Source organism: Corvus cornix, chromosome 2, assembly GCF_000738735.6.
Source record: "Corvus cornix cornix isolate S_Up_H32 chromosome 2, ASM73873v5, whole genome shotgun sequence".
Lineage (NCBI taxonomy): Eukaryota > Metazoa > Chordata > Aves > Passeriformes > Corvidae > Corvus > Corvus cornix.
Window position 1 is genome coordinate 136,615,368 of NC_046333.1, and position 12,482 is coordinate 136,627,849.

Below are 12,482 nucleotides of genomic sequence, written 5' to 3' on the forward strand. Positions count from 1 at the left end.
AGAAGCAATTTGTGCTGTGATCATTTTATTGTTGCTCTGCTGCAATTCAAAAAACAGCTGAAAAGGGCTCAGGAGTGATGACAGCTGTAGCAATAGAGGTTTTGAAGAGAATTTTCTCTTAAGTATAAAAAACCTACATTTTTTCTTGCTGTTTTCAAAAGCTGGGATGCATTTCTTTCTGTAAAGCCCTGAAGGGACTACTACAGCTCCTTGCAAAGCAGGAGGCAAGCGTAAATCGCCGTTACTTTCACATGGACATGGACATGCGGGCAGTCAGAATTTTAAAAAATCAGTGCAATTTTGTTGCCAGTCATCTCTCCTTTGTTTGCCAGCGTGGGTCAATATGATCAATACTGTCATGATAGCTGTCTGAGAGCAGAGAGCGAGAGCAGCGTGAAGCAGGAAAACTTCACAAATCCCTCTCCTTTCGCCCCCCGCTCTGTATCCACCCTCGGCGCGCTGTGGCTCCTCCTGGCCCGCGGTGCGGCTGGAGGCTGCCGGACGGGATGGGCTCAGCCCGGGCGGTGCTCAGCAGCCGGCGCTGCAGGAGAACTCTGCCCTTCCCACCGCCGCAGGCAGGAAACTCCCGCCTCCACAGGCTGGGCTTTCATGAATGCCTCAAACCAGCTGCGAGAGAACAGCCTTTTGGCCTGTGCAAGTGAGCTGGGATCTTAGAGGGATTAGCCCGTCTGACAGTTGAATTTACAAGGACTGAAAGTCCAGGTGCTGCTTTAGGGGAAGTGGAGGACGGTACAGGAATGGGACTGTGAGTACATGGAGAACGTGCTCTGGGGCTGCAGCTCACCCACGCTCAGCTCCACTGACCCTTTTGCAGGGGACCATGGGGAGCAGGTGCTGAGGTCGAGTGCTGGGCAGAAGCAGTAGTGGCCTGGTGAAGATGGAGAATGGCACAGGAGATGAGCAGAACCAGACTGGGCTGCCACTATCAAGCCAGGAGCTCATTACAGCTGAATACCAAGTGGTTACCATCCTCTTGGTCCTCCTCATCTGTGGGCTGGGCATCGTGGGCAACATCATGGTGGTTTTGGTGGTCCTCAGAACCAAGCACATGAGAACTCCCACTAACTGCTATCTGGTGAGTCTGGCCGTGGCAGATCTCATGGTGCTTGTGGCTGCAGGACTACCCAACATCACAGAAAGCCTGTATGGATCCTGGGTGTATGGCTACATTGGGTGTCTCTGCATCACTTATCTCCAGTACCTGGGAATCAATGCATCTTCTTTTTCCATTGCTGCCTTCACCATTGAGAGGTACATAGCCATCTGCCACCCAATCAAAGCTCAATTCCTATGCACTTTTTCAAGAGCCAAAAAGATCATTATTTTTGTTTGGACTTTCACCTCCATATACTGTATGCTCTGGTTTTTCTTGCTAGACCTTAATACAGTAGCCTACAAAGAGACTACTGTTGTGTCCTGTGGCTACAAGGTGTCCAGGAGTTATTACTCTCCTATTTACATGATGGACTTTGGTATATTTTATGTTGTGCCAATGGTATTGGCAACTGTCCTCTATGGCCTGATTGCTAGAATACTGTTTCTGAACCCCATCCCTTCAGATTCAAAAGAAAACTCTAAGACCTGGAGGACTGTTATGGCTCACCAAAACAAGCCTGTGAATTCCAAGATGACTAACAGGAGTTTCAATAGCACTATTGCTTCTCGAAAGCAGGTAGGAACAACTATTTGAAATGGCTTTCTGAATCCTAAACTACTTGTTCCAAAGCTCACTTGTCTGAAGCTGTGGAAAGAGGTAAAATAAATTCTTCCTTTTTTCTAAGTAGTCAATTTTAAATTCTGTGATACACATATACACATATAAATATGTATTTTTTTTCTTGACTATACGTTATTACACACTGCAAGGACCATTAAAAGAAACAATATTTTCTTTCCTCTATCAAAATGCAATTAGGAAGTATCAATTATGAATGAAACATTTTTAACTATAGTTTATTTTACAGCCTATTAGTAATCTCACCAAATATAAAAAGTGACTCTTGACTTACTTTTGAGATCTGAAGAGAAGGAAGTAGCCTGGGAATTTGGGAGACTTGAGGTTGAGTCCCAGCTACGGCACTATCACTCAGCAAATGCAGTCAAGTTGTAAATTTTCCTGTCTCTAACTCTCCTGTGAAAAGTCTGTTTAAGGAAGTCTGTGCATGAATTGCTTTGTAAATGCTAAATATCTTTATTACTCTGTCTCTTGTAAAATATTTTTATGTATTGATGGCTCAAAACTGAGGCACAAGTTTGACTAGCTTCTTCTTATATTGTTGAATATGTATGCTGCTGTGTGTAATAATACCAGTAGAATAGAGTTAGTGGATTAATTGCTGGCTATTTGCAGTAAACCACACAGCATGCAGCAGGCAGCACAGCCAGTGCAGTGACAGGAAACACAGGGCGCATCCTTTGCAGCTGGCTCTGGGGATATTCTTTGTGTTCTTTATATTCTTATCTCATGTCAATTGCTACTGTTTATGGGAGGGACCATGTTCTCTTATTACAGAGATGGCATGGACCTCAGAAGTTAACTGAGCTGCCTTCTAGAGCACCGAGCCCTCAGAGAGCACTAGAGCTCTGCTTGGAAACACACAACAGAAATACATGGACTAGGTTATATTTAAGTATGTTGCAAATTATAGTTAATAGATAGGAAATGTTTAAGGTTGTTTTTCTTTGTCCATTAATTAGTAGAAGAAGATAATCTGCTCTTCAAGTTCTTAATATCACTCTATGCTTGATTACATGTGCTTAGTATCGTGAAAAACAGAAAAATCTTGTCCATTGAACACTGATTAATATGGACACTGTTATATTATAAAACCAAAAAGCGATTATAATGTGATATCTTTCATTTCTTGTAAAGACAGCAAGACTTTCCCTAAAAGTCTAAGTAACCTGATGGATTAAAGTGGCGTCATTATAAGTAAAGCTAGAATTTGCATATAGTGCAACACAGGAAGCAAAGCAAGATTAGGGGGGCATCATTAGTAATATTTTTTTGTATAATAGCAGCATGCAAAAGATAGGCAGTGGTGTAAAATGAGAAAAAACAAGTACATATGCAAAAAAATCTAGACTCTCAACAGTTAGTAAGACACAGAAGGGAAAATTTCTTGCCACACTGACAAGGACATCTATAGCTGACAATACAGTCTGGTCTGAGAGTGAGTGCTGCTGAAATGTGAAACTGTCTGTGTGTCCTCTCAGAACTGTGTTTACATTACAGGGATTGAGTAGTGTACAATACCCAGCATGTGATCTGTAGAAAAAGTGACTGAAAATGTGGTGTACACTTCCTACTTCTGTAGAAGTTCTCATATTTATCCAAGAACATTTCTATAAAATTAAATTTATGCATGTTTCTCTAGGGGGGTTGGCTCCTGCTGAGAATGGGGGAGAAAATGGGAAGTACTCTTATTCTTCATGATCCAAGATAAGGACAGGCAGACAAACTATCAGTTATTGTCCTGGGCAGTGCAGACTCGACTTGGGGAAAATTAATATTGCCAATTTATTGCCCGTTGCTATAGCCACAAGTTACACTCACTTCCCTGTGACAACCAGCAGCATGAGGCCAGAGAGTGTTGCAGTCGGGTTGCAGAGGTTGGTCTCTTGTCACTCCTTCCTTCTCACCCTTTTCCTCTGTTTCAGTGTGGGTCCTGCAGCCCACAGATCCCAGAACATTTTCATGTCCATTCATAATATGAATACTGAATTACATATTTGCATGGAGGTTTCATACTTTCCCAAAAGGAATTCCTACTTTTCTCAGGTTTCAAGGGGATTGACAAAAATAAATGCAGCATTACATAGCAAACATGTTGGTTTATACTTGAGATGGAATCCAGCTCACTTAACAGTATGTGTATCTCACAAAGTTAGTTGATCAGTCCAATCAAATAATCTAAGGTCATAATGGCCATCATGGTCAGTTGTAACAGGTAGATTTCCCTCTAGAGAAAGTCCTCTCAGACAGTGGTGCAGTCTGTGATGACCTGCTCACCAGAGAAATCCGTCTGTTCTCTGACAGCAGAGCAAGCACAGATTCTAGCTTGCAGTGCAAGATAAGTTTTGCATGGCTTACATGAAATCCTCAATCTTATCACCTGGCTTCACTTGTGGTATTAATATATCAAGGCCTTAATCGTTCTATTTATTTAATCCTCCTCCTCATTGCACAACTTCTTTTTGATTATGAAATCATGGACTTGCAATGAACACCACCAGGCACAAGAAGAAAGACGTTATTACGTAGCTTTAAAACACCAGAGTGACTATTGCTTTTACCTATCAGTGTAAGAAAGATTAGTATTCAAAGGGGAAGGAAGCAAATACTACACTGTTTGTACCAGGATAATGAAAATGTTTAAAAACATGTCGCTAGAATGACAAGCTTTTGGAGAAGAAAGGAAAAGGAGAATACTAGTTCAGAATTAAAATACTGGGACACTGTTCCATAAAATATATTTTAAATATTTTTTAGAACATCCTCAGAAATAAAAAGATAGGGCTTGAGGAATATTTATATGCAGCCAGGACCATATTCAATCTCAAGCACTTTGTTATTCAAACTACACTTGAAATTTGGACTAAGCTGAAATTGCTCAAAGTCTTTTTATTATGTTTTCAACCTCCCTAACTAAGAATAATTTGTACCCTGAGCATAGGACATACAATGCACATGCACCAGAAAAGAGCAATCAGTGTATGCTTGCCTTCACCCAAGCAGTGAATTGAGGATGTAGTGCTGCTGCTTTCAAAGAGCTTTGGTATATGCTTACAGGTAATAAAAAGCATGTTCTTTTAAAATTTGTCCTCTTAGCACTCCACTGATGTCAAATAACTAGCCTCCTCCCAAGTTATATTTAGTTCTGTTTCATATGAAGTGATTTGAAAAAGGATATGGCATTTTACTTAAAGAGGACCAAACTTTCCTCTATACTATTTATGTGCAGCAATAAAGCCTTTTGGTGTAGATAAGAAAGCAGCTTTGGCCTCAGTCATGTGTTTAGATGCTAGGTTCACCTATAAAGCAAATTCAGGTGAATTTGTGTCAGAAGCCCTGAGTGGTGCCTCAGCCTGCAGTGGGGTGACACAACCACACCTGGTCAGATGGATCAGGAAACCAAATTTCTGCCTGGCAATAGAGATCTTGTGAGAGATTTGTTATTTTTGGCAGCTTTGGAAGGATATGTACTGCAGACAGTTTAAAATTATAGTGAATTCTCCTCATTGTCCTGCACTGACTGAACCACCACGAGATGCCATCAAAGAGGTGACATCCACAGGTTCTGCCTCTTCTCTTGCACTGAATGTAGACTCTGTGGCAGCATATGCCTTGGTTCATTGCCCTGAGCAAAATAAAAACCAGCTCTACAGAGTGCTTAGTTTTCAGCAGTAGAAGCTTGTGATAGACGGAAAATGCTCATCCAGATGCCAATATACACAAATTCAGCTAATAATTTGCACACTACATACGTACATACATATGTATTTTATATATATATTATATCTATATTGTGTATATATATGTGTATATATGTATGTGTATATATATACATAGATATGTATATATCTATGTATATGTATATATAATCTATATTATGTATATATGTATATATATACATATATATACAATAATATGTATATATATATATACATATATATAATATATTTTATATATAATATATTTGAGGTATATGGGATACAGTCACTTGAGGAGTAACAGTCTTTTTTCCATTGCTGTACAGAGTTAATTGTGTGACTCTGAATTACCACCCCTCCCGGACAGAAAGAATAATTGACTTCTAGTCCAGGTTCAAGCTGATAGCTGCAACACTGCAAATGATCCTCTGAGCAATTTTTCCTGAAAGACACGCTCAGAAGAAATGGAAATTTCCAGTGACTGGTACATACCATAAAAGAGTGCCTTGCTGAGCTTCCGGTAGCAAACTGTTCTGGTGCCTGTGTAGGCTATTATGCACTGAATGCCTGAGCTGATGGAATACATCTGTTGGTTTGGCTCTGTCCCACTGTTCATCCAGGCTCCACAACTGGTAGCTTTCTCTCTTTAAATGTGGATTATTTTCTACAGTGAGTGATTGTTCTCCACTGAATGGATTTGCTCAGTTTGGAGGCACAGGCTGGAGCTGAATTGGAGGGATCAGAGGCAGAGGTGAGGAGTCCTGAGTCTTCCTGAGTCAGAGTGGGTCAACTCTCTCCGTGCCACCATGTTCACAGAAATGGCCCTTTTAGGAGTGGTTTGGAGATAAGGAGAGATCATCCTTTGAGTTACCTGGAACATTCACATTTGTATTTTGCTTTATTACAATGACTGCACAAAAAATTATAAAAAAACAGTCTAGAAGTCATAATGAAATGTATCAGTCTAGTGACAAGAAAGGAGGTAGTATTTCTCAGTCTTATTTTTTACTTCTACTGAACAGAGCTGTAGAGAAATCAAAAGCAAGGGTGAGGGGAGGAGAATTATGCAATAAAATTGCAGCCTTTGAATAGGTACATTTAAAGACAGAAAAATAGATAAAGATACATCAATTTGCAGAGTAACTTTGATCTTCATCACATTCTTTATTATAATACCTATAACAAAATCAACAATTGGCTTAAAAGCGTGTCTTTCTAGATAGATAGGAGAAAATACATTCATTAGGCAATGCAATGGCAGGTTTCTACATAATGAGCTTATCTGAAGACATGAGAATGATATACTCTTTCATAACTTCAAACTAAAACCCACTTCTAAAACTAGCATGTGTTTGTGAGTGACCTTAGTGGAGTTATCACCTCTTGAAACTCTTATCAATCTATGATCAAAAGAAGCAGTTGTAGCTCACCAAAATATGTGCCAATGCTTTCCATTTCACACAGTTAACCAAGTCATCTCTTGTCTTCCATGAGGCTGTGCCACCATATCATCCCACGTCACATTTCTCTGTACTTTCTACTTTATTACCATCTTTCAAACTTTCTTTAATGTAGAGACTATTGAATACTGTCTACACTAGAATTAAATTATTTACAAAAGAAAGACTCTTTTCAAAGTTGGTTTCAATAATTTTTTTATTATTTTTTATTCACTTCATTTCAGCTATCCTGGGTATTCCCAAAGGTTGTTATTTTCTTTTTTCAAAACAAAATTACACAACAGAGTAAAGTTCTTATAAGAATCAAGTTTTGCTGATAATCCTTTTTTTCCTGGCTCTGTAAACTTTGTTTGACTTTTCAGAGTAAACATCACATAATGAATATCTAATTAAACATTGAGGATTTGAGGAATAGTAATTAATCTAATTGTTCTCTTTTTTGCCTTATTTTCAGCTTTGGGAAATTGTTTTAGGCTGACTGTTAAACCAGATAAGCTAAAAAGGTTTCATGTTCAATTACTCTCAGGCTATACTAATCTAAAGGAAGAGATCTTATGCAGTTCTAAAAAAATTATTTTAGATCCTCTCTTTCCCATTTGAATCAACACCCCCTTCCAGCATGAGAAGTGAAAAAGTCTAAGGACAGCTTACTGGGGTATCATCTGGAAAGAGTAATTTAACAAAAACTAGGACAAATTTGGAGCCAAGCTATTTTGTACTTCCTACTGTAGAAAACCTTTCTGAATCAAATATTTGTCAGAAATTCCTACTGAAGAATCTGTCCATAGTTTTGGTTTGGCCCTAGAGGTGTAAGAATGCACCTGTCCATTCCAAGGGGAGTATTAACCTTCTGCCCCTCTTCTGTCTCCTGCTGTGTTCCCTCAGGTTACCAAGATGCTGGCTGTGGTTGTGATCCTATTTGCATTCCTATGGATGCCCTACCGCACCCTGGTTGTGGTCAATTCCTTTCTCTCCAGACCCTTCCAAGAAAACTGGTTCCTGCTATTTTGCAGAATCTGTATTTATTTAAATAGTGCCATCAATCCTGTAATTTATAATCTCATGTCCCAGAAATTCAGAGCAGCCTTCAGGAAACTCTGCAACTACCAGCAGAAACAGGAGAAGAAACCTGCCAGTTACAGCATGGCCCTAAATTATAATGTCATCAAGGATTCCGATCACTTCAGCACTGAGCTAGAAGATATTAGCAATACCTACCTGTCCTCTGCAAAATTGTCCATTGGTGATACATGTTTGTCATCCAAGGTAATAGTTAATACATTTCAGTGTCTGCTGTGGAGCCCTCCAGAACCAGAGCATGTTGCTGGGCATGGGGCTGTGCTGGGGTAGCTTTCAGCCGGGGCAGCACCCCAGAGGGCCAGGAGAGGCTGAGAGTGACAGGCCATGCACCAAACAGGGCATGGCAGGGAGGGACAACTGCCTGGCTCTGGAAAGGAATGTTTTCAAAGTGCCTTGTGCCAAGCATGATGGGACTTGGAGGATCTGAAGCATGGGGAAGGATGGGGAGAAACAATTAGATTAAGCCTTACCTTCTGAGAAACAGAGGGCTCTAGTGGAGCATCAGAAAGTGGCGCTCAGGCATGGTGTCTCACGTACACATCTGGCAGGAGGGTGATGTTGGTGTCTCAGCTCAGTGATTCCTCTGGGCATGCTCTGGCTGGCTGCAGGGAGGGCAATGGGTCATTTTCTTATGCCGTCCCCCTGACTCCAGCTGGGGGTTAACCAGCCTGGTGCCACCACACAGCTGGCGCTAAGGAGAGGCTCTCTCACACACTGGTGCTCTGATTCTGAGACTGCTGAAAGCACCCTGCATTTCTGTCCTACCTGCAAGCATCCCCATGTGTAGCACACCTCTTTGACCCAGTTCTCTTGATGATGCGCATTACTGTTTTCATGATGCTTTTTTCACAAAATACTACCTAAATGCTGTTCATAAACCCATACATTTTAGATCTTAAAAATACAAAGACGCTTAGTTTTCATTTGCTTTTGCAGATGGGATGAGTGTAAAATAGTTTTTTCTCAGTTTGCTTCTTCTCTCCTCATTTTCAGGCCTGAGGCCCACCTTGTTCTGAGTACGCAGCCGTGTAAGACGTTTGGATGCTCTGTTCCCACCAACTTGTATGAATTGTACAGACATTTCTGCTCACAGAATTGCAGAAGCTGCCATAAATGTTTACATACCTGCCTCTGCCCTACAAGAAAATGCAGCGTGTTGGGGAGTGAAAAGAGTATACTATTGAGGATAACTGAATGAAGTAATTAACACAACCTAACTTTAGGCAGGTGAGGTGGCTTCAGTAGAATACCTAAATCCTTCTTCCCATTAACTGGCAGAAGAGTGGTCTGTGATCACAGAATGAGCAAGGCTTGCCAGGACATATCCATGGGCTTAGAGCAGGGCAGTGGATGATACTCCCAGTGGAGGTGAGAGAGAAGGAGAGGAGCTGCTCTAATGTGTGGCTGCACTGGCCAGTACCTGGAGGACCTGTCCAACAGCCAAAACTGCTGCTGATAGCAGTAGTTACTGGCCAGTAACTCCCTCATCCCACATCAGTGCAAATCTCATTGCAGCCATCATAGCAATCAATAAACAGGTATCTGATGGCAAAGGGCACAAAATCTTGCCTTTCTTTGGTTTATTTTTACCTTGAGCAGCGTGAAATAGGAAGACCATTCAATGAATTTGCAGCAGGGAACAAACAAATTAAAAAGTCAGTAGGAAGCATTTAAAATATCTTATATTTTTCAGCAGTCAGGTTTACAGATGTATCACTTTAAATGTAAGTCTCAGCTATTACTGAATCCTGCTGGAACTTGACAGGTATTGAAGAATACGCAACAGGTGTTTACCAGCTCCTTTTATCTTGGTTCAATACCAGTTGTGTCTAAGAGCTCTAGAGGGGATTTAGAGCTTTAATATCAATAACGTCTGGGGAAAAGAGGAAAATTCAGATAAAAATGACATTTTTAAATTTTTTTGTCTCAAGGTTTATCTATTAGAATACTTTTGGTCATAAAGCATCAGAAGAGAAGTTATCATGGCTTTTCACTTGCCAGCATAGCCCCTTCCCTGCTCTTCCCACACAGGCCCATGATAAGCAGCCTGGGGCCGTAGTCTCCCTGATATAGCTGCAGACAAAATAACATGTATTGCTTTAGCATTGCTCTAGAACAGCTCTTGTTCTTGCTAGAAGTATATTTTTTCACTTCTGTGCAGCAGAAGCTCAGGAAAGTGCCTGTGTATTCCTGTTTGTCACAAACATTTTGCACAGCTTTTGTACATGACATTTAAAACCTGTAAAAAGCCTAATTCACAGAAGCACAGAATAGGCTGAGTTGGAAGGGACCCACAAGGATCATCGAGTCCCACTCCTGGCCCTGCACAGCACCATCCCCAAAAGTCACGAACCTGTCCAGTGTGGGTGAAAGAGGTAGCCTCTACAGCATTGTAAGGCTTTCCTATCCAGTATTCTTTTGCCTACATAGCCAATTCAAACCATTTTCACTACCATTCAGCTCTATTTGCAAACTTAAAGAGAGCTAAAAGTACCCTGACAGGCCTCAGATTTGAATGTTAAAACCGTGAACCCTGAACCCATGTCTGCTGCATTCAAAGGACTCTATTGGGCACTACGATAAGGAGGAAGCAAACAGATTGCCCAGAGAGGTTGTGGAGTCTCCCTCGCTGGACATATTTAAGAACCATCTGGACTCAGTCCTGTGCCATGTGCTCTGGGACGACCCTGCTTGAGCAGGGAGGTTGGACCAGATGATCCACTGTGGTCCCTTACGACTTTACCTGCTCTGTGAGTCTGTGATTTTGTAAACAATCTGTATCCTGCTCTGTCTGCATCCTTGCTTTAACTCCTGTTTTACCTTTGCAGAGTTCCACAGGCACTTTCTGATGCCTTTTCCTGGTCTTAAAATCAAGAGTCAAACGTGGTTAGAAGGGAAAAAGGGATTTTGCCTTGGTATTTATTTTAAGGATCCTTAGGTGCACTACGTTAAAGTCGAATGCACTGAAATGCACACTGCAATGCTCACTCTCAAAAGATCTGGTATAACATTATAGGTTTTACTAATTAGCATATCTATCAAAAATTCTCCAGTGAGAGGCTTGAATGAGCCCCCTCCTCCCCAGGAAACCTTCCCCTGGATGGTTCTATCTTGGTTTACAGAATGTGTTCTGGAGAGGACCTTGGGCTCTGGGGCATACTAACCCCTACCTACAAAGCTTCTAAAGTGCTTAGTCTCCTAACTGAACAAACAAGTCCAAGAATGTAGGCAAAAAGCACTAAGAATACAGAAGTTGTAAAAAGGTATAAGAGGGGTATAAAAGAAAAGGCAAAAAATCATCATGGCATCATTTCCAGCTTGCCAGAGTGATGGCAGGGCATAGAAGAGACCAACAGCAAGGAGGTTTTAACCAGCAGTGTAGGTGTGACAAAGTTCCAGAAGCTGGCAGAGCTTTGTGTGGAGCAGCAGATCACATGCAGGCCATGTTGCAATCTTTCCCAAATCCTCTGCATTTCCCAGCTTGCCAGGTTGTCTATCTGAGCAGCACGGGCCACCAGGCAGGCGCATGCAGTGGGGTCTGTTTGTGTGCAGATGTCTGAACCCCCATAGGACTGGAAGAGGGATGTCCTGACTGCTTTTAAAAAAATAAGGAATAAGTAAAATGACAAATTAAGTCACGTGTCAGCCAAGCAAGCAAAATTGGCTAGGGTTCAAGAGTCAGAGAGAAGGATACCAAGGTATTCTCAAATTAGTACCTAGCAATTAATCGCATAAATAAAATTCTGTAGCTGTGACATACATTTTGTGCAAACCTTTCCTTTGTAGAGCTTGATGTGAAATTACAGAGTTCTATGGCATTTTACTGCTTACACTTGCTTAAAGCTACAGTTTGCCATGATAAGGGGAAGTCAAGGAGAGATACCACAACCTGTTTAACATTTCCTCCAAAGCACCTGTCACAGAGAAATTAAAGTATCTGTGAACCTTACACAGGAATTTATGTTTGCTTAGCCAAGAGACATTCAAAGTAAAAGCAAGCTCCTGTGTCTGACTGAGCAAAGTCTTTGTGTCCATGAGCCAGCACCGCTTGCAGCTTATGAGAGCTGATTCCCAGTCTGAGCTGGAGGGAGAGGCTGTGGAGGCAGCCTGGAAATCCTTTTGCTCTTCGCATGCTGTTTTCAGTCAGGCACCTATTCAGTGCTTTCGGAGCAGGCCCTACTTTCCAGAATTTTTCAAGAGGTGCTAGAACAAGTTGCTTTTCTTATTTAAAAAGCGAGATGTGCAGGACTAGCAGCAGGCAAAGAGTGCATTCCATGGAAACCTGGCTGTCTGGTGAGGAGCACAACTGGCTGGGTAAAAACTGAGTTCAGTATTCATAGAATAACAGTAACACAAACTTATACTTTTATTTCAGTGCTTTCAGAGCACAGACTGAATTACAGCTTTTATAGACTGACAGTACCAGAAGTGAATTCTCTCCTTTATTTGCCTTTTTGTTAAAAAATTAACTATCTGCTTTCTCAGCCT

At 41.2% G+C, this 12,482-nt stretch overlaps 1 protein-coding gene across 1 annotated transcript; it reads left to right on the forward strand.

The window, feature by feature from the left end:
* The first annotated feature begins 535 nt into the window (after nucleotides 1-535).
* Nucleotides 536-10,908, forward strand: TRHR (thyrotropin releasing hormone receptor). The gene is made up of 3 exons (XM_010404849.4): nucleotides 536-1,693; nucleotides 7,800-8,180; nucleotides 8,988-10,908. The coding sequence occupies exons 1-3, from the start codon at nucleotides 899-901 to the stop codon at nucleotides 8,991-8,993; spliced, it is 1,182 nt and encodes a 393-aa protein (XP_010403151.1). The 5' UTR covers nucleotides 536-898; the 3' UTR covers nucleotides 8,994-10,908.
* The last annotated feature ends 1,574 nt before the right edge of the window (nucleotides 10,909-12,482 follow it).

Excerpts from the sequence above, each read along its gene's own strand:
- TRHR (XM_010404849.4), top strand. The coding sequence starts at position 899 with ATGGAGAATGGCACAGGAGATGAGCAGAACCAGACTGGGCTGCCACTA. Across the intron at positions 1,694-7,799 it reads CTATTGCTTCTCGAAAGCAG|GTTACCAAGATGCTGGCTGT; the intron begins GTAGGAACAACT and ends GTGTTCCCTCAG.